We start from the raw sequence: 21677 nt of genomic DNA on the forward strand, positions 1-21677 counted from the left end.
GCGACGTGTCGCTGTCTCGTCGACCCTCATCCATGCAAAGCTGCTCTCCTCGCACCACGCGATCCAAGCGTGTCCCCGGCGACCAACACCCCACCATCCCAGCGCCACGAGCGCGCCACGTGTCGCGCGCCAACCTCCTTTATTTGGCAACAAAGCCTCACGTCCCGAATCTCCATCGATCGGCATCGCTTCCCCACTTCGAGTCTCGAGCGAAATCTCCATCGACGAACTTCGCGAGCGGAAAAAACCTTCCGACGGAGCCCATCACCGTCATGTCCGATCAGCGACCCAGGACGGACGTTCGCCACATCGGGCACCAGGCGTCCCCGCCAGCGCGGCACGTGGTGAAGGTCGCGACGGCGACGACGGTCGGCGCCGCCCTGTCCGTCCTCTCCAGCCTCACCCTGACGGGGACGGCGATCGCGCTGATCGTGGCGACGCCGGTCATGGTGCTGTTCAGCCCCATCCTCGTGCCGGCGGGGATCGCGGCGGCCCTGATAACAGCGGGCTTCCTGGCGTCCGGCGGCTTCTGGGCGGCGGCGCTGGCGTGGATGTACAGGTACTTCGCCGGGAAGCACCCGGCGGGGGAGGAGCAGGTGGAGTACGCGAGGGCGAAGATCGCGGACACGGCGGGGGACGTGAAGGAGAAGGCGAGGGAGTACGGGCAGCACGTGCAGCACAAGGCTCAGGAGGTGATCGGCACAGCGTAGAGCGTGCGTGAGTGACGACGGGTTTGAGTTGCAGTACCGCTCAGGGACGAAGACGAACGACGTGTCGTTTTTTGCGTTGTGTTTTTTTGATGTGCTTGATGGAATGGAAGGAACAAATGTGCTTGACGTAGGCCCCGTTTGGTTCAGCATTCCCAATGCTCATTTGGCCTCTAAAGTCCCTTGGCCAAATGCAAATGGCGTTTGACAATTTTTTTTACTCATTTTGGGGAAATGCAATTGCATTTGGAATGCTGGCCAAGGGACCTTTGGCCAATGCACCTCTGAAGGTGCTTTGAGAAGTTGCATTTTCGGAATGCAACTTGCACTATTCATCAACACTGTTCATCTTCCCCAAACCGGCGGCCGGCGGCCGCCGCCCGAGTGGCTAGCCCAACTCCGGCGACCACCGCCGGGGTCGCGCGACCCGGCGACCGCCGCCTGGGTCGCCGGGACCTCGAGCGGTCGCCTGGGTCGCGCGACTCAGGCAACGCTTCGCCTAGGTCGCGAGACCCAGGCGACGCCCGAGGTCCAGCGACCCCAGGCGGTGGTCGCCGGGGTCGCGTGACCCCCAGGCGGTGGTCGCCGGCGACCAGATCTAGCCGTAGGCGGTTGGCCGGAGAGGAATGTGTTGGCGGTATTTATGTTCTCGCGTGAATGGGAGGAATGTGTTTTTTTAAGTGAAAAGGTTTCTCGTCAATTAATTTTTTGGATTTTCGTACGAACGGAAACTTTTACGGTCAAAAGAAAATATAAATTAAAAAAATTAAAAAAATGAATTTTTTTAATTTTTAAAAAAGGAAAATATTTTTTTCCCTCAAAATGCATCTTCCTTTTTCGGGAGCAAACACACCCTTTGAAAATTTCAAGGAATGAGTGGTCAAATTCTGTGAGTTTGCAAATTCACGGTTGCGATACTTAAAATATTTAAACATAAATAATAAATTGATAATAAAAATATCCAATTGAATAATTATTTTAAGAAATATAAAAAATTATTTTTCGAATAGTTTATTTTTCGCGAAATAAATAAAGTATGTATTAGCGATTTGTCCTGTTAAGAGAGATTTGGTGGCACGAATAGTTTCCCGTTAGGCATTTGTCTTATTAAGAGATTCAGCACAAACAAATCCCTAAATGATTACAATTGGATAATAAATCCCATATCCAAATGTTTTTTATTTAGTGTAATTTAGCCCTTCTAGCCGTTGTAAGTAGGAAGAAACTTGATGTGAACACAAAGTGCAACAACTATTGTAGGTTATGTATGATTGCAACAGCTATTGTAAGTTATGTATGAAAAGTGATCAATTTGTCCGCTCCGGTCTTTGATTCCAGAAATTGGATCGAACCGGAACCGATTACCAGTAATGCATACCAAACTAGTTTTGAAATCCGGTGGCCACTTTTTGCATGACCAAAACATTCTTATCTCAATCTCAATATAAAAATAAAGAGAATATTGTACCTTACCAAAAAAAATAAATAAAGAGAATATTGTATATTATTGATAATTAAAATTCGACATCTACGGATACTTACTTAACAAATCCATTTAGTGGGCCGTTGGGCCACAATTAGCTAGATCAGTAGCACATTACGATCACACGACGTCGTTTGCTTCCTTTGGCTCGAACTTTTCTTTTGGTGCCCGCTTCTTCACCGCTCCTTTCTCCGGCCCAAAACGGCGCCGAGCTCCGCCGTTCTCCGCCGTTCTATTCCGACGCGAAAAAGGAAACCTCTCTCCGCTGCCGACCTTCTCGTCCTCGTCCGGCTCACTCAACCAAAAGCCTTAACAGAACCCAAGAACTCACGCCCGCTAACTTGGTTCTGTCGCAGCAACAAGACAGAGTCTAACGCACTCGCGCGGAGAACGCTCAGAGGAATTGTCGAAAGAGCTCGAGATGGTACGACGATTAACGGGCAGCAACTGTTTTGTCCCCTGTTTTCTTGAAGCCCTTCCATCTTCATCGAGTCCGGGATGTGATTTCTTTGTTGTTGCTTTTCGTTAATTCTCAGTTCTCGATCGCTGCTATCAACGACACGGATTCCAGGGGGCAATGGGAGCCTCTGGCGCCCTCCAAGGAAGCCCAGGTATGCCCCTCATCTCAAGAAGTGCCGAATTTAGGTTTTTTGCCCTCACCCTCCACTGTTGAAGTCTTGATTGACGATGCCATGTGATTTGTCGCCTCGTGGGTTATCTGTGTCCGAGTCTTGAGCTGATGGGTTAGTCCTGTTCCTCCCGATTCGGGAGTAAATTGCGAGTGAAGCGCTTCGGTTTCGCTATAGGATGAATTGCACTGGAGAATGTTCGTTTTTTTTTTAGTGTTGTGTTAACTCGTGGAGTGCGACATTCGCTCAGAAGGACGAACCTCGAGAAAGGGTTCGCACCGTGAAGCATGGCTAGAGCATCTATATTTTTTGTTTGGAGGGAATGTTTACCAAGAAAGAATATATGTATGTTGACACCGGAGGCGACTATGAACAGCATCGAGGCGCGATTAATAACCGAAGAAGTTATCGCATCAAAGACCACACTTCTGAGATGCAAAGCGGGTCTGTTCTTGATCTAAGTTTTCGTTGTCTCTCCTTTATTCCAGGAATTCCATCTTTCGCAAACTTATCACGAAGGACTCCTCAAGTTACATGCTAAGGAATATGAGAAGGCGTGTGAACTGCTGGAAACTGTCCTCAAGGATCCCCTCATATCAAGTGCTCAAGTAACGCTTCTTTCTTGAAGATACGCAGTTGATGCAACTCTTGTTGTTGCTGATTTCTTCTTTTGCTTTGTTCAGGTAAATGCTGGTGCTAGTGACGGTCATCTTTTGCAGCTCAGGTTTTATACACGCAGGCTCTACTTCATTTCAACTTCATGTTATGGGGTTAAAGCCTGTTTTGATGTAGTCTTGGAGACGTGCCAAAATAGCTTTTTGGGATTTTAGTGTATCCTTTGTAGTTTCTGGTATTATCTAGAGGCTGCAGGATGAAAGTTGTGTTCTTTGGATTTAAATTGATGCAGAATGAAGACATGCCAAAACATAGTTTCTTTCTTGAACATATGCAGTTGATGCAGTATAAAGGCTATTACATTTCCTAAATTACATTTAAATTTGAAGTCCTGATCAATTTACTACTGGCAGGGATCCATGACATGATAAAATCAGGAAAGCCACAATTAGTAGGATGCGATCAACTTCTTGGACAAGTTCTTCGATATTTACCATATTTCTATTAACTGAATGAACGCGATTCCAGTCCATGTGTTTCAAAAATGATGCATAGTTTATCTGACAGAGGAAATGTTGTTCTTGGAATACGTCGTTAGACTACTTTTCTAACCACTTAAGCACTTGGGTTAATGCTCCTTTCCTAATGTCTCTGATGTTGTAACTCGCTGATTTTTCATAGCAAGAATTTATGTATCCCAAAGTGCTGGCAAGCAACACGTCCAACTGTTTTGTGCACCTTTTTACTATGAAAACGATTTCCTGGCGATGCTTGTGCTAGTGAAACATTTCTTGGCTGATTCCAAAAAATTTTGCATTTTAGTTAGAGTACTTTCTTGAGCATAAATTTTGTAGTTTTGCAGATTTTTGGCTCTGAAGAACCTTGCTACAGTCTTCCTTCAACAAGGTTCTGCTTATTATGAAAGAGCGTTGCACTGTTATCTACAAGCTGTAGAAATTGATGCCAAAGATTCTGTTATCTGGAACCAGCTTGGTACATTGTCATGTTCAATGGGCTTGCTAAGCATTTCACGTTGGGCGTTTGAGCAAGGGCTTTTGTGCAGTCCCAATAATTGTAAGATCATGTTTTTTCACGGTGATCTCTTTGTTTGCTACTTCACTTTCAGGTCCTTTTTGGTTTGAACTTATTTAGTCACTTTTTGGTCACTTGCGTTTTTAACCCTAATAGTTGGCGAACTTATGAAAATCCTATTCAGGGAATTGCATGGAGAAGCTACTGGAAGTTCTTATAGCAATTGGTGATGAGGTTGCATGCCTCTCTGTGGGAGAGATGATTTTGAGGCATTGGCCATCCCATTCTCGTGCTTTGCAAGTCAAAAGTGCCATTGAAGAAACAGAAACGGTCCCATTTGCTCCTCGTGGTATTGATAAGCTGGAGCCTAGACATGTCCGTCTCAAATTCCCTGATAAAAGAAAAGCAGCCGATGACAATCCTGATATGGGTGCTCCTGTCAAGAGGTTGAATCAGAAAGTGGAGTTGCTTTTAGTGGAAGCTTCATGGAGCTCCATCGTTAGTGGACTTCTGGACATTTTAGTTCCTTTAAGTGGTTGTGGTTCTGAAAGGGATGACAAGGAGCTTAGATCTGGGGATGTTTGCTTGGATATTAAATTGCCTTCCGTCTTGGAAAATGGAATCCTGCCTTTGCACAATGAAGTGCTTAATGCTAATTCAGTTGCTGAAGGTATGTCTCAGGGTGATTTTGATGTGGAAAGAGCAATTACTTTCAAGGAGAAGGCAGTGAGTAATTTTGAGGAACAACCTCAAGAAAGAAGGAGTACTCGTCTTGTGAGTCTTAGGAGTCGTAAACCAGGAAAGGAAGGATCAGACTTTGCTACTAGTAAGAATCTTGCAGAAGTCATTAAATTTTTAGAACCTTTTATTGTGCGATCAGATGATAAAGGTACTAATGGCTGTGGTAGCTGTTCTACAGTATGTCATGAGTCTGCCACCTCAGTGGAGTCGGAGTTCTATGATGTTACAAGATTTGTGAAAGAAACTTCAAAAAATTATGGGGCTTACCATGTATCTCACTTGCTATTGGAAGCGGCTGCAACTAGAAGTCTGACATACCAGGATCCATGTATTAAATTCTTAGAGTTGGAGAAGTTGACAAGACACTGGGGCCGGGACAGGACCCTGGAATGTAATGTTTTTCTTGCCGAACTTTACTATGACATTGGTTTAACTTCTTCTGGGGAGTCTGGGCTTTCTGATTTTGTCTCCGATGCTTCTTATCAACTCTGTAAGATAATCGAGCAGGTGGCTTTGGAATATCCTTCAAATTCATGTAGTGCATCACGAGATAAGAGTTTTTCTTTAGCCGAAAAGTTTCAAGTTTCTGACCTCTTATCTTCTGATGCGTCTCCGTATCAGGATATAGTACCATTTTGTCCACCAGTAGAGAATAACATTCCTTTTTGGATTCGGTTCTTCTGGTTAAGTGGACGGGTGTCTCTCTTGGAAGGCAACAAGGCTAAAGCTCTTGAAGAATTTTCCATGTCCTTGTCACTTTTATTAAGGAAAGATAGTAATATTGGTCAGTCATCTGTCCGTTTGCCGCACTGCAAGACTATCAAAGAGCTAACAGTTGATAGGCTTGTTTATGAGATTAACATGCTAAAGGTTGATCTGTTGCTAGAGAAAGTAATGGAAGATATGACTGAAAAAGAACTATATTTTGACTGCATTAACCAGCTTGCTCCACTTGTTTTCTGTACGGTGGATGTTCACATTGACCTGGGACCCTTGTCAGTCACTAATGGCGAAAATGGTGAGGGGATGACCTATATTGAGCTACGGGCCCTAGACACATTGATTAAGGCTGGTGAGAGCACAAAACCAATGGATATAGAGGTCATTTTGAAATCTCATCAGCGGAAGCTGCAGATACTAGTGGTAGCAGCTGGTGTCGATGACTTTCATTTGTCAAGTAAACTCTTCCAGAGAAAATCAGGGTCCCTTCAAATATCGTCATCTGAAACAGAGTCAAAAGAAAGTTTTACCAAGCACTGGAATTGCTTGGTTGTTGAAGAAATAAAGGCAATTTCACAATGTGTGTCAAAAGCCAAGGAATTCATTGATCAAGATGGAGACTGTGTAAGTTCGTTTTTTTACTTGACTTAACTAGGAGGAGCAGTTTGTACAGTTAGCATTGTGGTTGCCCCCCTCCTTTCAATGATAAGTGTTAGATGTACTGCAATATACTGTGGTTGTTTTGGAAACATTGCACAGTAGAGGCATCCTTAAGTAAATGAAGAATATGTTTTCATATAATTCCCTTAATAACAAAGGAGTGGTATTTGTGGCTTACAAAATGGTAGTTTTAGTCAAAATGTGTAAATTTCTTTCTTGAGCATCTTAGCTCTGTTGTTTCCAGATCTCGGAGTTTGGTGTTGTCATCTTGGATATACGTGATATTAGAGTTGTATTGTTAACCTCTGGGGTCCAGTTAAGAAAGTGAACATCTAGGAAAGAGAACCTTGCACTATAGCTTTACAAAGTACCGCTTCCTGAACATCATGCTTGTGATATTGTGCCTTGCGCAAGATTTGCACCATGAATGTGGTGATTTATCCATCTTTGGGTGGCGCTTTAAGCAAGATTTACATGGTGTGCTGTTATCTTTTCCGCCACAAATTTGTTAAAAAAATAAAGAAAGGCCATTATTATCTGATCTACAGATTAGAATCAATCAATACTGATACTTGTTTTGTTATAGCCAGTTGTGTGTACTGTTTCTACATGCCACATATGATTCTATCTTATGCTCTTGCAGGACGGTGTTGCCATTCTAAAGAGCAGCATTCGAGATATTCAGTATTTGCTGCTGGCAGCTATGTGCAATGTTGCAAGAACACTTTCCTGTAGGACATTTTCTGGGTCTGGGACTGTTGATCAGACTGAACAAAAGCAAAGAAGCGCCTTTCTTGATGCAGCCATTACGTTCTGCAAATTACAACACCTGGATGGTAGTGCAGATGTTAAAACACAAGTGAGTGATCATTATTAACATCAAATTTCTTTGGTTATTATGTTAGTTTTAGCCATTCCCCTTTTGTGTACTTTCCAATGAGGTTGAATCCTGGGGATCGTCCATTCTTTCATGTGATGATAGTTTTACTGTATGCTTCGGATTTTATCACTATAGGTTGATTTGATCGTGGCAATACATGATTTGCTGGCTGAATATGGGATCTGCTGTGCGGGAGAGGGTGGCGAAGGCGAGGAAGGGACATTTCTTAAATTCGCAATAAAGCATCTGTTGGCCTTGGATATGAAGCTTAAATCCTGTTTTCACTCTTCAAATGGGGAAGATACTCAACAAAATATGCAGCTGTCTGAAGATAGTTGCCGACAAACAGATGGAATAGATCTGGAAATTGCATGTGAGGAAGTCGGTGAAACTAGTTTTTGGGAAAAGGATCTTTCTAAGGGGGTAAATTCCGACAGCATTTCGTCCCTTGATGATAAAAGTCAGGAGGTCGAACACCAAAAGGTATGCAGCAATGCTTGTGATCAGAATACTGAAGGAGGGGAGCACCAATCAAGGGAATGTCAGGATGAACTAAGCGAGGAAGAAAGAGAAGAACTTGAGTTGAAAATTGATCAGGCATTGGATCAGTGTTTCTTCTGCTTATATGGTCTAAATCTTAGATCTGACTCAAGCTATGAAGATGAGTTAGCCACGCACAAAAATACTAGTCGCGGAGAATATCAGACCAAAGAGCAGTGCGCTGATGTTTTCCAGTATATTCTACCTTCTGCTAGGGTGTCATCTGTAAGTTTACTTGTTTCCGAGTCCTACTTTGCAAAAGTTTTGCTTCCTGGAGAAACTGCACATCAATCACTCTGTCTTTGAATCTTCTGTTTGACTGTGCATGTTTTTGTGACAGAAAACTGGATTAGTCAAGCTTCGCAGAGTCTTAAGAGCTATACGCAAACACTTTCCACAACCTCCAGGAAATGTGTTGGATGGAAATCCGATTGATAGATTTCTGGATGATCCTGATTTATGTGAAGATAAACTCTCAGAAGAAGCTGGATCTGATGGGTTCCTTGAAACCATGACAAAGATGATATTTTCTACCACGGGAAGCCTCAAGCAGTACAAGAAATCAGTAGTAGGAAGGTCATGCCTTTTATCTTTTGGCTCAGTTGTAGTTATGATCTCTTATGTTAGAATTAATTGTGTTAATGAATGATTATCTAATTGCAGCTCTGAACCATATCTTGATGTTTATCGGAATTTGTACTTTTTCCTGGCTCAATCCGAGGAAATGAGTGCATCTGATAAGTGGCCTGGCTTTGTTCTTACAAAGGAAGGTGAAGAATTTGTACAGCAAAATGCGAACCTTTTTAAGTTTGATTTGTTATACAACTCTTTACGCTTCGAGAGTTGGCAACGACTTGCAAATATCTATGATGAGGTAAAATTTATTAATTTAGTAGGCTGAACTAGTTACAACTTATGCACACTACTATTGAACCCCTTCTGTTGAAGTTGTAATCTTCCTGGTCATGGTGATATTTCTGAAGGAAATCTCTTTTTCTTCATTCAAACAGGAGGTAGATTTGTTGTTAAATGATGGCAGTAAGCATATAAATGTTTTGGGATGGAGGAAAAATGCTGCTTTATCACAAAGAGTAGAAACAAGTCGGAGAAGAAGTAGGCGGTGCCTTCTAATGAGTTTGGCTCTAGCAAAAACACCAGATCAGCAGGTTCCTATTTTTACCTGCTTCCTATACAGTATATGTTAGCAGTGGTAGAGTTTTCTTTTGTCTCATAAATTATCGGTATGATAAATACTGTTTCTCTGGCAACTTTTCTTGAATAGAGTAGTGTACTTTGCTTGCGGTTTCTGTCCTAGTATCTGCTCCTGTGGGTTGTTTTGAATCGGGCGCAAATTTTATAAAGATCATGTACATGAAGAGTGTCTGACTGCGGTGTTTGTGGTTTCTGTCCTAATATCTGCTCCTGTGGGTTTTTTTTGAATCGGCAGCAAATTTTATAAAGCTCATGTACTTGAAGAGTGTTTGACTGTGGTGACTTACGAGGTTTTTTGCAATGCAATCTTTAGAACTGAATCTTGTTTAATTACTTGCATCCGCTATATTTGGTGATACCACTGATAGCGGAAATTGCATTTCCATGAGTCCTACTGATTGATTCTCCTAAGGCTGGGTGTAATGGGGGCCATGGAGAATGGCTGCAATGAGATTGACACTTGATTTAGTGTAGATTGGGCTTTCAATTTAGTCAGTATTTGAATCAAATCAGTGGTTCTAACATCTTATTATGAGTAATTCGAGATTTTCAGATTCTCATGGTAGCGTGCCTTATGGTGGCATATTGTCGACATGGACTTGATATCAAGTTTGAACTTCTTGATGTGATATAACTATTTTGCTTCTGTTTTTGCCGTATTTCTTTTGATGAATTAATGTTGATCCCCAGTTTTTCTCCCTTGGATTTCAGTGTGAGATTCATGAATTATTGGCACTAGTATACTATGATAGCCTTCAGAACGTGGTCCCTTTGTTCGACCAGCGATCTGTTCTACCCACAAAGGATGCAGCATGGACAAAATTTTGCGAGAATTCAATGGAACATTTTAGGAAAGCATTTGCGAATAAGTAATACTACTTGCCTTCCTAAGATTCTTTATGACCATTCTACTTTAGCTTTAAATTTCATCATCATCATTACAATGATGCTTTGGCTGCCTGCTGCAGACAGGATTGGTCTCATGCATTCTACATGGGGAAACTCTGTGAAAAGCTTGGATATGCGCCTGAGAGGTCATTATCATATTATGATAAGGCTATTGCTTTGAATCCCTCAGCAGTTGATCCTGTATACAGGATGCATGCTTCACGGTTAAAGTTGCTTTGTAAACATGGACACCAGAATTTGGAGTATTTAAAGGTTTGTTCTTTGTCAATTTGATCACCTAGATTCTATATTTTGACAAGTTTTCTATTTCAGCTACATTTACTATTAAGATTGTACCATTTTTTACGCTGACCATTTGTTTTCATCTCAGGTTATTTCATCGTATTCCTTCAATCAGTCAACAAGGAATGAAGTAACAGATATTCTTGGGAAAGTTGGTCCTGAAGTATACAATCCTCTGGTAAATATTATAGGGATCGGTTGTCAAATAAATCCAGAGAGGAAGCCTGAGGAATTGCGCCAGATGGAAGATGCTTGGAACATGCTTTACAGTGATTGTCTCTCCGCCCTTGAAACCTGTATTGAGGGGGATCTTAAACATTTTCATAAGGCCAGATATATGCTTGCTCAAGGGTTATACGGAAGAGGCAAAAGTGGTGATCTGGCAAGGGCAAAAGATGAGCTGTCCTTTTGTTTTAAGTCATCTCGCTCTGCATTTACATTTAACATGTGGGAGATTGATGGGATGGTTAAAAAAGGAAGGTATTTCTCTGACATATCTTCTTCTTGCTATACGTATTACAATGGCTAGTGGATTTAACGTAAGAAACTTGTGGGTTTTTCCTGTTCCTTTGATTTTGAGATCAGTAAAACAAGGGAAATGCTGTAAATTTAATTTTTTTCTCACAATATCTGGGTGGAAATTCGGATGAAGGAAGACACTATAATTTGCTTAAGAAGTAGTATAGGAGCATGGAGAATATGCTGGCAGCTTATGAATAGATAAGTCTCGGATAGAGATTGGGGGATTGGGTTGTTGGTGACATTAGGAGATTTTCATTATAGTTGCACATTGGTTTAGCTAAGACCCTTAGATTTTTTTAGAAAGGTTTATGATGAAGTTATAATTAATTCAAATGCATGCTATAGCTAGTTTCATTAAGGAATCTTGAATGATAAAGGAAAGTACCTCTGGATGTTCTGTATCTGCCTTCATTTTTTTTTATTGGATTTCCAGTTTCTCTTCATGGTTTGTTTCTCTTACGCCAGTTGTTTGTGTGTACCAGACGCAGAACCCCTGGCATTACTGCAAACAAGAAATCCCTTGAGGTTAATTTACCAGAAAGCTCGAGAAAGTTCATTACGTGCATCCGGAAATATTTGCTGTTTTATCTGAAGCTATTGGAGGAGGCTAGAGATATCTGTACGCTTGACAAGGCTTTTATATCTATTAGAGCTGATAAAAGGGTAAAAGTCAAGTTTCATCATTATACTCTGAACGCTCTTCTTCAGAATGTATTGCACGATCATTACTCAGTGCTTGAATGGTGAACATGAGTGTTTTACAGTATGCCACAAATTTCTTGAATTTAGGTAAGAAAAATTGTGATTGACAATACTGGTGGAGATAATTTGAATTCGAGCACAGTATCTCTCTCTAGTTGTTTTCATCTGGTTAAGCCAGTTTTTGCTAAATAATACTTGGTTCTCTCCATTTCATCTTCACCAAATATTTGGAACCACTAAATTGCTGCATTGATTATTCAGTATTTTTAGTCTCTACTGCAACTTATATTATCCTCATTATTCTTCTCTGCTGATCCTGACATTTGGCTTTCTTCTTTTGTACTTGGACTGCTTTGATATTTCTCACAGTTCTGCTTATGCATTGAGGATTTAGTTCCAGTTGCACTTGGAAGGTATATTAAGGCCATAATAGCATCAAGGCTCCAGGCTGACATTCTCAACTCAGGGACCAACACTACTGAGCATCTTCTGGAAAAGCTGTTTGGTTTGTTCATGGAGCAGGGGAATCTATGGCCCGATGTTTGCAGTTTGCCTGAATTGAAAGGCTCAGAAGTGTCGGAAGGCAGTCTATATGGGTAAGTTATGCTTTATATACGAAAGAATATTGAGTATTTAAGAATTAGGGCCTGTACTTTAGAATTTAGCTGCTTTAATAGGCAAAGGTTTGTCGTTAAAAGAATTGGTTATTTATGAATTCCTAGTCAATTACAAGGCCAATTGGCTGCTAGTTCAGTATGACTGTCAGATGAGTTCATTCTATATGCTGAAACACATGCGAATCATCAATTTTGCACATGGTGATATGAATCATTCAATGACCAATACATTGTAATCACTATGAACAACTGTAGAATTTATCTGTTTGGTTGTCTCTGAATTCCAGTCATTCTGGTGCGTTCTCCAATTCACCACTCCCAACTTTTTCTGTCGTATCAATAAATACTGAGCCCTGAATCTTCGGTTTGCTATTTTACTTAATGCACTTGTCATAACGTCTGGTGTAGGTATCTCCACCAATATATAAATTCACTTGAGAGAAATGGCAAGCTTGAAACTATCGAAGCTATCAATGAGAAGGTTCGGAAGCGTTTTAAAAATCCAAAGTTATCAAACAGTAATTGTGCAAAAGTCTGCAGGCATGCTTCTATCGCTTGGTGTCGATCTCTTATCATTGGTTTGGCATTGATCACACCTTTAGAACCTGGAATTTCATCTGATATCCAGGATCTTCATCAGACAGATAATGGGCTAGAAAACAGACAGTTCCTTTGTGTAGATCTACAGACAAGTGAATTGTGGAATCCTTCATTTGAGGACGCAAGCCAATTGAAACATCTGGAGATAAGATGGGGCCCGGTTTTGTCTAAGGTTAAGAATACTATAGTAAAGAAAGCCTCAGATGGAAATCTCGAAACTGCAAGAGATCTTCTTAGATGCTCATACAACTTCTACCGGGAAAGCTCCTCCATAACGCTGCCATCTGTTGTGAATCTTTATCTAGTGCCATATCAGTTGATACGGGGAATACAATCTCAAACAGCAACGGAAGGGGTTGAAATTCTTGATGTTAGCATTCCCAGAAAGCTTCTTTTGTGGGCCTACACACTGTTGCAAGGCCGTTATGCCAGTGTTTCAGCTGTTGTAAAGTACTGTGAAGAAAATGTTAAGGTAAGGGAGCAAATAATCCTCACATGTCATGTTACTCGAGTGTGATGATTTGGAAGGAGGGAAATTGCAATTGTCTCTGATAAAACCTCTGTTTGGCATTATATTCAATTGTGCAGAAGCTTTGGTAAATTTTGCATAAAATGAACATTGACAGCTTCTTGTACTCTAGTCCATGCCTTTTCCTCTTTAGAGGCTGATTCGTGCGCGCGCACTGTTTTCTGTGGACTAATTGAAGCTAAGTAATGACTGAATATTTTATTGTTGCGTTATGTAGCCGAAGATGAAAAAAACAGTCGGGCCCTCTTCAACAGCATCACCTGCAACTGTACCTAACACCAGCCCTGCATGCCCTGGTAATTTTTTTTTACCACATTTCTGTTTGCTTATTCTTTTTTTTTTTCCTTTGAAGCTGCAAATGAAATTAACTCAGGTTCACTATGAACAAAAATTTGACCACACTAAGATGCTTCTACGTGTTGGAAGCTGGCTTATAAAGCCTGGTTTGTCAAGAAAAGCTGTTAGATGGTTGGGTTGCAATTCAACACATCCTTGTATTTTTACTAAGGACCTTGTTTTATTATATTATATTTTTTATTTTGCATAACATTTTGAGAGGAATCTTCTCATATACACGAAAATATCAGAAAATACAGGGGCTCAAGCTGTTAGAGCACGTCTGTCGTTACTAGTCTTGTTGCAAGAAGTTTGAGAGGACACTGGATTGGAAATGACAAATTTTCTTTATTGGGGTATTTAATAAATACCATGGGACACTTGTCAAAAAAATCCTTTTATCGAAAAACCAACTTAGATTAATACTTATGAGGAATATTAAAGTCATGAACCCTTTTGTTTTCTCTCCAGTGGTTAATTTTCTTTTGATGAATACTTCTCCAGTTTATATTTTCTTGGGGTCATGCTTACATTTTAATTTAAAGGAAATCAAGAAACTTTGTTCGACCAAATTGAAGGATACATCTAGATTATGACAATAAAAGAACGATACATCTAGACTGCCCCTTGATTCAATCATTTAAATCCACTCTTTTTTTAATTGGCCTGGACAAACTCTGGTTCTTGGTCCAACCAGCTGAGGTAGCTAGTTCTCCTCTTAATTGAAAGCATTAATGGAAAACCATTCTCCTCTTGAAGCTGTCTGTCAGGTTTCACTTATCTCCTTCACTGACTCTTGTAAAAATAATTTGACGTCTTTAGGTGGTGCTAAAGATGGATTGAACTCAAACCCTTGTCCAGCAGGCAGCGAAGCGGGAGCTCCTGCTTCAGCAAGCGCGAGTACAGCTGCTGAAGAAAGGAGTGCCGTGCTATCCCACGAAGAAGATCGAGACAGAAATAGTGCAAATCTACAGGTTTGTCCTAAAGAGAGTAAAAAGAGTTTACTTGTCGCTCCCCAACTGCAGCAATGTCAGAATAGCATGCTTGCAGACAAGGGTGCTTCCAAAGCACATGAAGGAGAAGGTCCCAATGATGGCTGACTTTTAGCATCATACTGCTGTACGATCTTGTGTTGAACAAGGTTGTTTGCATGTATTGATGCCTTCTTTGCTGTCCTTTATTTTTCCTTTTTCTTTTGTATATTTCTAGGCAATCTTTAATCTCTCTTGGTCTTTCCTTGTATATTCTGAATTTAGAGAAAGCAAAAGGGTAAAAAGATGTGTGTTGTCAACATTCTCAGTGGAAATAACGACAGAAATATCAGGAAGGATCTGCTCCTTTGGTTTCCTGGGAAATTCCATCTTCCCTTCTGAAGGGACAGACTTCTCCAGTAATTCATCCTGGCCGAATCTGGGAAATTGAGCATGAAAATTCCAGCATTGTCAAATTATAATAACTGTTTGTCATGGGAGGAGACTATGGTCGATAGAAATCTATTATCATCTCAATTCCTTATAACAAATTGCTACTAGAGTCTTGGATGATTGATCTAATGCAAGCACTAATTAAGTACGATATCTTCCGTAGATGTGCTTTTACTAAAGATTGTTCCTTGTATTTACACTGCCATCGTGAAACCAAGCTATTAACTGCACACGTAGGTCGCTAGCGTTTTCTTTTTGGACATATTTAAGGTTCGTTTGTTTCAATAAATGATTTGGAAAATATCTTGACAGACATGAACTCACATATCGCTTGAAATAATTAGTTAGTGAAAAATATTTTATTTTGGACGATGATCTATGTATACATATTTTCACAGATGATGAGATTATCATTCATTTATTTTTATAAGCAATACAAATGATAATATTTAGAGAAATATTTATCAAATTATTTATTTTTTGTGAAACAAATACGTTATAATACATGATATGATCCATATATTAAATTCGTAATACTTTATAAAACATCGACGATTTGCAAAACATTTCCTCAAAATTGACTAATTATATCGCTTAAAATAATTGATCAATCATTATCAACGGCAATGTATGTTTAAACACTTTTATCGATAATAAAAATAAAATTCACTTTTATAAGCGATATAAATGACTTTTTTTACGAAAATATATACTAAATCGTTGATTATTCGCAAACAAACACACTCACAAAATTTATCCTAGATGGGTTTATTATTTTTCTTTTTTCTCCTCATTTTAAGGATGATCCCCAAGTGTTAAAGTAAATATCTCAATCCCTACTTGAGAAAGGAAAATTTTCTTCTACATTCTTCTCACAAAAATCCCAAATTTTACTATGTTTTCCACATTTATTTCTCATTTTCGACCCCTCCCAATCTTCTAAACCAAAGCCTAAGCCTTTGTCAAGAACAGTTTATCAAAAATAAAAAGTCTAATTAAGATATTTTCATGTTTTCTTTTTTTCATATTTTCTCCATTAAATAAACAGAAGATATGAAGTGAAGCAAAAAGCATACCAAGAAGAAGAAGAAGATGAAGAACCGGTGGTGGAGAAGCGACAACAACCAAAAGCAGACTTGCTACGCAACATACAAAGCCTCTCTCTCTCTCTCTCTTCTTCTCAAGAACTTCACCTTTGCTTATAAAAAGCAATTTTTAATGGACACCATTCCTCTCTGCTTCTCCCCTGCATCCAACCACCTCCATGGGGGGCGGCATGGGTTTCAGGCTCAATCTCAAGTGCGTCGTCCCTGTCCAGTCTCGCCTCCTCTCCAGCTCGCCCACTCGAATCTCTTCCTCTGGTGAGCACTTTGATCGTTCATTAGATAGATGAATTGTCGTCGTCCTCGACTAATGGGATTTAGTATCAAGTTGCAACTAGCTGGAGACTTGCATGTGCATGAGTCTTCGTAGTAAGCAACACCTGGATAGAGGTTTGTGGTACCCATTTAGAAGCTTAGCTGACTGTGACTGTCGGTCTTGTTTAGTTTACTTCTTTTGGAGCTTCGTGTTTTGAATGCATTTTAACGTTAGCGTATTGACACCCAGTGGCATACATCATCACCCTGTTTCTTGCTATATTGGTTTCTTTAGCACTGATGGGAAGTTCTTGGTTTTTCAGTCAGAGGCAAGGAAGCTGCTTTTAGCTCAGGAAGATTGTATTCTCTGTCCAGTATAGCTGAGGAGGTTGAGCCCTGCCATAAATACCATTCGAGTTCGTGTAAATGTTCGTCTGCGTCCGCTCCTACTTTGGAAGATGATCTCTCCAAAATGACGAATACGAAGGTCCCTCACTCTTCTCTTTTTAGAAGAACTCATGCCATCACTTCATCACCAATAGTCATCATCACTGTCGTCATTATTTTCACTATTCACCACCTAAATGAAGAACCAATATCAGTTGTGGCGCAGCATGAGGAGTTGCTGTGGCATCATTTAGGCATTACTTCCCTCTGGTGTAGCTCTTGGTGTCAATTATTGCCATCAATCATCTGTGTAGTGCAATTAACAGTACACAGAGAAAGAGAGAAGCACTTGGTCAGCTAGTGTGTATGTTGCAGAGAACTCAAAATCATCTTGTCACCGGTTCAAATTTGTCAGTGTCACAGGACTGATGTGAGGTGCACGGAATCTAATTGAAGGTCTTATTTGCAGGTAACTATTGGCAAGAGGCCATTTGGCAGTATAAACAGTGATACTGGTGGGATTCACATATCACACAGAGCAAACAACTCTAAAGGCAATACTAGCTTACAATCAGTCAAGGCAGCTCATTTTAGTTTGTTAATGGAAAATCTTAATGCATTAGAGGAAACCCTCAAAGATTCAGATGCGTTAAACTTGGAGAGAGATATTTTGCTACAGTTAGGAAGACTTGGAGCTCTAAAGTTATTTCATACCTGTCTGTCAAAAGCTTTCAATGCCCCAGATTCTTGTGAAGTATCTGATGCCGTGGTGGAAAAGAAGATGAGCAATAAAAGGGACAACCATGTCAGATCAATCATTCGGTCAGGGAAAAGAGAAATGAGAAAATCAAGAAGAGAGAGACAATCTGCAAAACCCAACCAAAATTCTCCTTTTTCATTGCTTTCGACTGCCAATCAGAAATGGCTTCAGCAACCTTCAGTTTCGTCTCACAGACGATCATCAAACTCCAAGAGAAGAAGATCGATAATTGCTAGGAATGAGGCTGAAATGTCAAGAGGAGTTAAGGTCATTGTGAGCTAGTAAACATTATCACCGTGTAAATCTCAAGGGACCCTGCTTAATTGCTTCTGACTTTGATACAGGTGCTTGCAGAATTGGAGAGAATAAGGACAATCTTGGAAGAGGAAAGAGGGCAGGTGCCCAGCTTGCGTTGCTGGGCAGAAGCTGCTGGAGTTGATGAAAATGTGCTGCGTCAGAACTTGCATTTTGGTTGGTTTTGCAGGGATGAGCTTTTGAGGAGCACTCGCTCGTTAGTTATATTTCTTACAAGGAATTACAGAGGTCTTGGTATTGCACATGAAGATCTAATTCAGGTCTTGCTCTTTTGGTTTCTCATTTTTCACAATTTCTTTCTTTGAAGTGCCTTTCAAACACATAAGGCTCCCACCACAGCCTAGCCTTGTATTAGAGAGCAAATGTTTCCAGTAATGGACCCTGGGACCTCTTGCTCACTGTGAAAGTACCTTGCCAACATCACTAGAGCAGGACCTACCCTCAGGCCATGGAAAAATTTCTGCTGCTTCCTTTTTTTGGAATATACTGAATAGAGATGGATAGTAATGGACAATATTGCCTCCTTTGTCCAGTTCATAAAGTGATAAATTGTTTATAGTCGTCTCCATGTTTGGTAGTCCTCTCTAGTTGACATCAAACAGAAACAGTCGTATAGTATTCTGCAAACTGAGCTTGCACATGCTAATAATAAGCTGATTTGTGCTAGAAAGGATGTTAAATGTCATACTGACTTTGGCAAAGAGTCTGCTTGCTACCTGCCGGCAGCAATTCGTGGAGACTGCTGTTTGTTTGTGAATAATTTACAGGCATTACCGGTTTTGCCTAGGCAATTCACCTGAACCACATATTCATGTAATTTTTCTGTCTGGCCTGAAGTGGCGTTGCCTCATTCTTTACTCCCGAGTGGAATGTATCTCATTTCGTAAATGCATCTATATCATTTTTGTAGTTAAGATCAAGCTTTGCAACCAATCTGGAGCCCCACGCCAGGTTAATAACCTGGCCTTGACTGTGATAATGACCAATGGTGTGATCTCCAAACATAAATAGAAACAATTAAAAGAATCTGCGTTCTGAATAAAACAATTATGCACATGCATTTCTCCCTTCTTCACCTTGAATTCTAAAAGATTTCAGTTAATACCATTGGGAAATTAATTGCAACTCGGAATACTTCTTTGTGAAACCTTTTTCTTTTATATGAGTGATAATTGCTTCAAAATGGGTGACAGGCTTCTCTTTATTCTCACAGATGTTTTAGTTCCTGGTATTTTTTTTTTGGTCATATTAGTTCCTGGTAATTAAACAGGGTGGAATGTTGCGTTTTTACAGGCAGGAAATATGGGCGTGCTTCGTGGTGCAGAAAGGTTCGACCACACCAGAGGCTACAGATTTTCCACCTATGTTCAGTACTGGATCAGGAAATCTATGTCCAGAATGGTGGCATGGCATGCTAGAGGGATCCGAATTCCTGTGGGTACCTTTCCTCTTTAAATTGCCAGTGCAAGTTTGCAAGAGCAAGAACATGGATTCTATTCTGCCTTCCTGTTTCTTTTTCCTTTCCAACTTTTTTCTTCTGCCTTCTGTATTTTGCAGACCACATTAGCCACTGCAGTGAATCAGATACAGAAGGCTCGGAAATCCCTTAATAACCAACACAGGAAATATCCTGACGATAAGGAGATTGCAAAGTTCACTGGCTTCTCTGTGGCTAAAGTCAGATCAGCTAGCCAATGCCTAAGAGTTGTCGGCTCAATAGATCAAAAAATGGGACATTACATCAGTGCAAAATATACGGTTGGCAAAGAAGTTTTTCTCTTTCATCTTCGTTCGTGCATTCCTCATCATTCATCATCAGCATTTAGGACCTTGATGTTTGAGACTTTCCTTTCTTTTCTTTTTTTGGGTGTCAAATGCATAGATAAGTAGTATCCTCGAGGGGTACCATCCTGTGTTTTTGGGCATGGAATTGTAGACAGAGCCATTAGTACACACGAAAGTTGGCGGTGATTTATGACTGAGATAATCCATCTTTGATATGGGTGCTTATTACTTGAATATTGCCCACCCTGATTCCCGAGTCTGTTTCCCTCTGATTTAAAATTTGATTTGATGTTTCACTCAGAAATAAAAATTTAATTTGATGTTTCGAATGTTTATCACAGTTTGGATCATTTACTAATTTTGAACTTGTGATGCAGGAATTTACACCTGATCCATCTCTGAGAAGCCCTGTGGAAACGGTCTTACGGCAAAACATGAGGAGCCAAATTCAAGAACTCTTGAGTGGCTTGGATTTTAGAGAGAGGCAAGTTCTCATCCTGAGATATGGGCTTAAAGATAATCAGATTAAGTCACTAGAAGAAATTGGAAGACTTTTCAATGTAAGCAAGGAGTGGATAAGGAGAATAGAGAGAAAGGCCATGGAAAAACTAAGAGACAGAGAAGTATGTAGTAGCCTGAGCCACTATCTAAATACATAATACTGTTTTCAAATGAGAGCTTGTGGTGTGTTTAAGCTCGAGTTGTAAAAGGTGCCCTAATGACAGGATTAGAGTCGGACAGCAGTTAGGATTTGATGAGTAACTCGAGAAATCCGACAGGTCTGTGTAGATAGCAATTTTTTGTAGTAGAAACCTTAGGCATTGTATCTACACATGATTTCCGAAAAGTGAGTCACAGAAACACACCATCAGCTTCTCTGTGCAGAAACTATGGATTCTTTGTTCAAATCATAGCAGGCGCTTGAACTTCCTGCATTCGATTCCTGAGTCAGATGGGTGGGGATTTTTTTTGTGGTTTGTCCTTTGCATTCCTCCAAGACTTTGCCAAATTTGAAATGGGGTCTTTGTTCTTCAAAGGTGTGGTTGATCCTTGAGTATATGTAGATGAACATGGCGACTGCCGAGGCTGATGCATCAAGTGCTTATTAAATAATTATGGCCATAACTTTCAACCATTCCTATCAGTGTAGTATAGAACTGGTACAGCTGATATCTTTGGAATGATAGCATATAATAATGACTTGTACGAAAAGAAGTATGCCCAAAAGTCATGTAGTTCCGGATTATTTAAACTGATATCTTGTTTTGGCTATGGACGGTGACTTGAGATTTGATTAGTTAACGTTAGCATAAATGATCTTATAGCCACGTTGTTTCCTAGCTGACGCACCGGGTCAACATTATTGTATTTAAGAATGTGTTGCGTACAATGCGGCCCCTCTATTTTAGGATTATTATATTAGGCCTACTGTAATTGTGATCATTCAATTCCAAACTTTTTAGCAATTTGTCAATGTAATCCATCCGGTCAATTTTGACCCGAATTGAAGATATAGACGCCGGCTATCTTACGTGGCATGTCCTATGCCGATGGGAGTTTTTTTTAGATTTCTTTTCTTTTCATTTCTTTTTTAATTTTTATTTTTTTTAGTGTTAAGGCTAATAGGGTGGTGACCTCAGCCGGCCACTGGGCCTGCAAGCCCTCACCTAGTGGGCGGCGATGGTTGCTAGGTCTCGGCTAGTGAGCGGCAACCCCTGCTAGACGTTAACACTAAAAAAAATCACAAAAAATAAAAAAAAAATCGTAGGACGATCAACATCCATATCATAAATTTCTTGTAAAAATTGATCGGGTGACTATATAGGCAAATTATTAAAAAGATTTAGGACTAAATTTATCAAATAAAAATACTTTAAAATGTTTAGGATTAGATTAGTAAAAGTGCAACTGGTTTATGATTATTTTTTTTGG

General features: G+C 40.3%; 2 protein-coding genes and 1 pseudogene across 5 annotated transcripts; all 3 read left to right on the top strand.

Annotated features, from left to right (window-relative positions):
• On the top strand, positions 1–840 carry LOC130140729 (oleosin L-like; annotated as a pseudogene).
• A 1538-nt stretch (positions 841–2378) lies between these two features.
• LOC115671267 (calcineurin-binding protein 1) lies at positions 2379–14958 on the top strand. 4 transcript variants are annotated; one of them, XM_056320819.1, is made up of 20 exons: positions 2381–2614; positions 2727–2801; positions 3308–3427; positions 3503–3543; positions 4297–4508; positions 4651–5292; positions 5386–6551; positions 7231–7446; positions 7603–8232; positions 8348–8583; positions 8671–8881; positions 9018–9173; positions 9931–10088; positions 10188–10380; positions 10499–10890; positions 11415–11595; positions 12004–12230; positions 12660–13323; positions 13598–13676; positions 14539–14958. In XM_056320819.1, exons 1-20 carry the CDS (start codon positions 2612–2614, stop codon positions 14814–14816), a joined length of 5880 nt encoding a protein of 1959 aa, XP_056176794.1. In that variant the 5' UTR covers positions 2381–2611; the 3' UTR covers positions 14817–14958. The 4 variants fall into 4 exon arrangements, with proteins under 4 accessions (XP_056176795.1, XP_056176794.1, XP_030448647.2 ...); XM_030592787.2 differs by having other exon boundaries at positions 4651–6551; XM_056320820.1 differs by lacking the exons at positions 13598–13676; positions 14539–14958 and having other exon boundaries at positions 2379–2614; positions 4651–6551; positions 12660–12791; positions 12880–13058.
• A 1284-nt stretch (positions 14959–16242) lies between these two features.
• Positions 16243–20722, top strand: LOC115671317 (RNA polymerase sigma factor sigC). The gene is made up of 7 exons (XM_030592854.2): positions 16243–16501; positions 16822–16985; positions 17355–17912; positions 17990–18220; positions 19254–19394; positions 19518–19718; positions 20123–20722. Exons 1-7 carry the CDS (start codon positions 16405–16407, stop codon positions 20402–20404), a joined length of 1674 nt encoding a protein of 557 aa, XP_030448714.1. The 5' UTR covers positions 16243–16404; the 3' UTR covers positions 20405–20722.
• The last annotated feature ends 955 nt before the right edge of the window (positions 20723–21677 follow it).

Source organism: Syzygium oleosum, unplaced genomic scaffold (genome assembly GCF_021117445.2).
Source record: "Syzygium oleosum isolate NSW1041296 unplaced genomic scaffold, Sole_v2.1 Sole_v2.21, whole genome shotgun sequence".
Classification (NCBI taxonomy): Eukaryota; Viridiplantae; Streptophyta; class Magnoliopsida; order Myrtales; family Myrtaceae; genus Syzygium; species Syzygium oleosum.

Coding starts and splice junctions, on each gene's coding strand:
- LOC115671317 (XM_030592854.2), top strand. CDS start 16,405: ATGGGGGGCGGCATGGGTTTCAGGCTCAATCTCAAGTGCGTCGTCCCT. Junction 17,913..17,989: donor AAATGTCAAGAGGAGTTAAG/GTCATTGTGAGC, acceptor ACTTTGATACAG/GTGCTTGCAGAATTGGAGAG. Junction 19,395..19,517: donor CTAGAGGGATCCGAATTCCT/GTGGGTACCTTT, acceptor TGTATTTTGCAG/ACCACATTAGCCACTGCAGT.
- LOC115671267 (XM_030592787.2), top strand. Junction 7,447..7,602: donor GTGCAGATGTTAAAACACAA/GTGAGTGATCAT, acceptor TTATCACTATAG/GTTGATTTGATCGTGGCAAT. Junction 8,584..8,670: donor AAGAAATCAGTAGTAGGAAG/GTCATGCCTTTT, acceptor ATCTAATTGCAG/CTCTGAACCATATCTTGATG.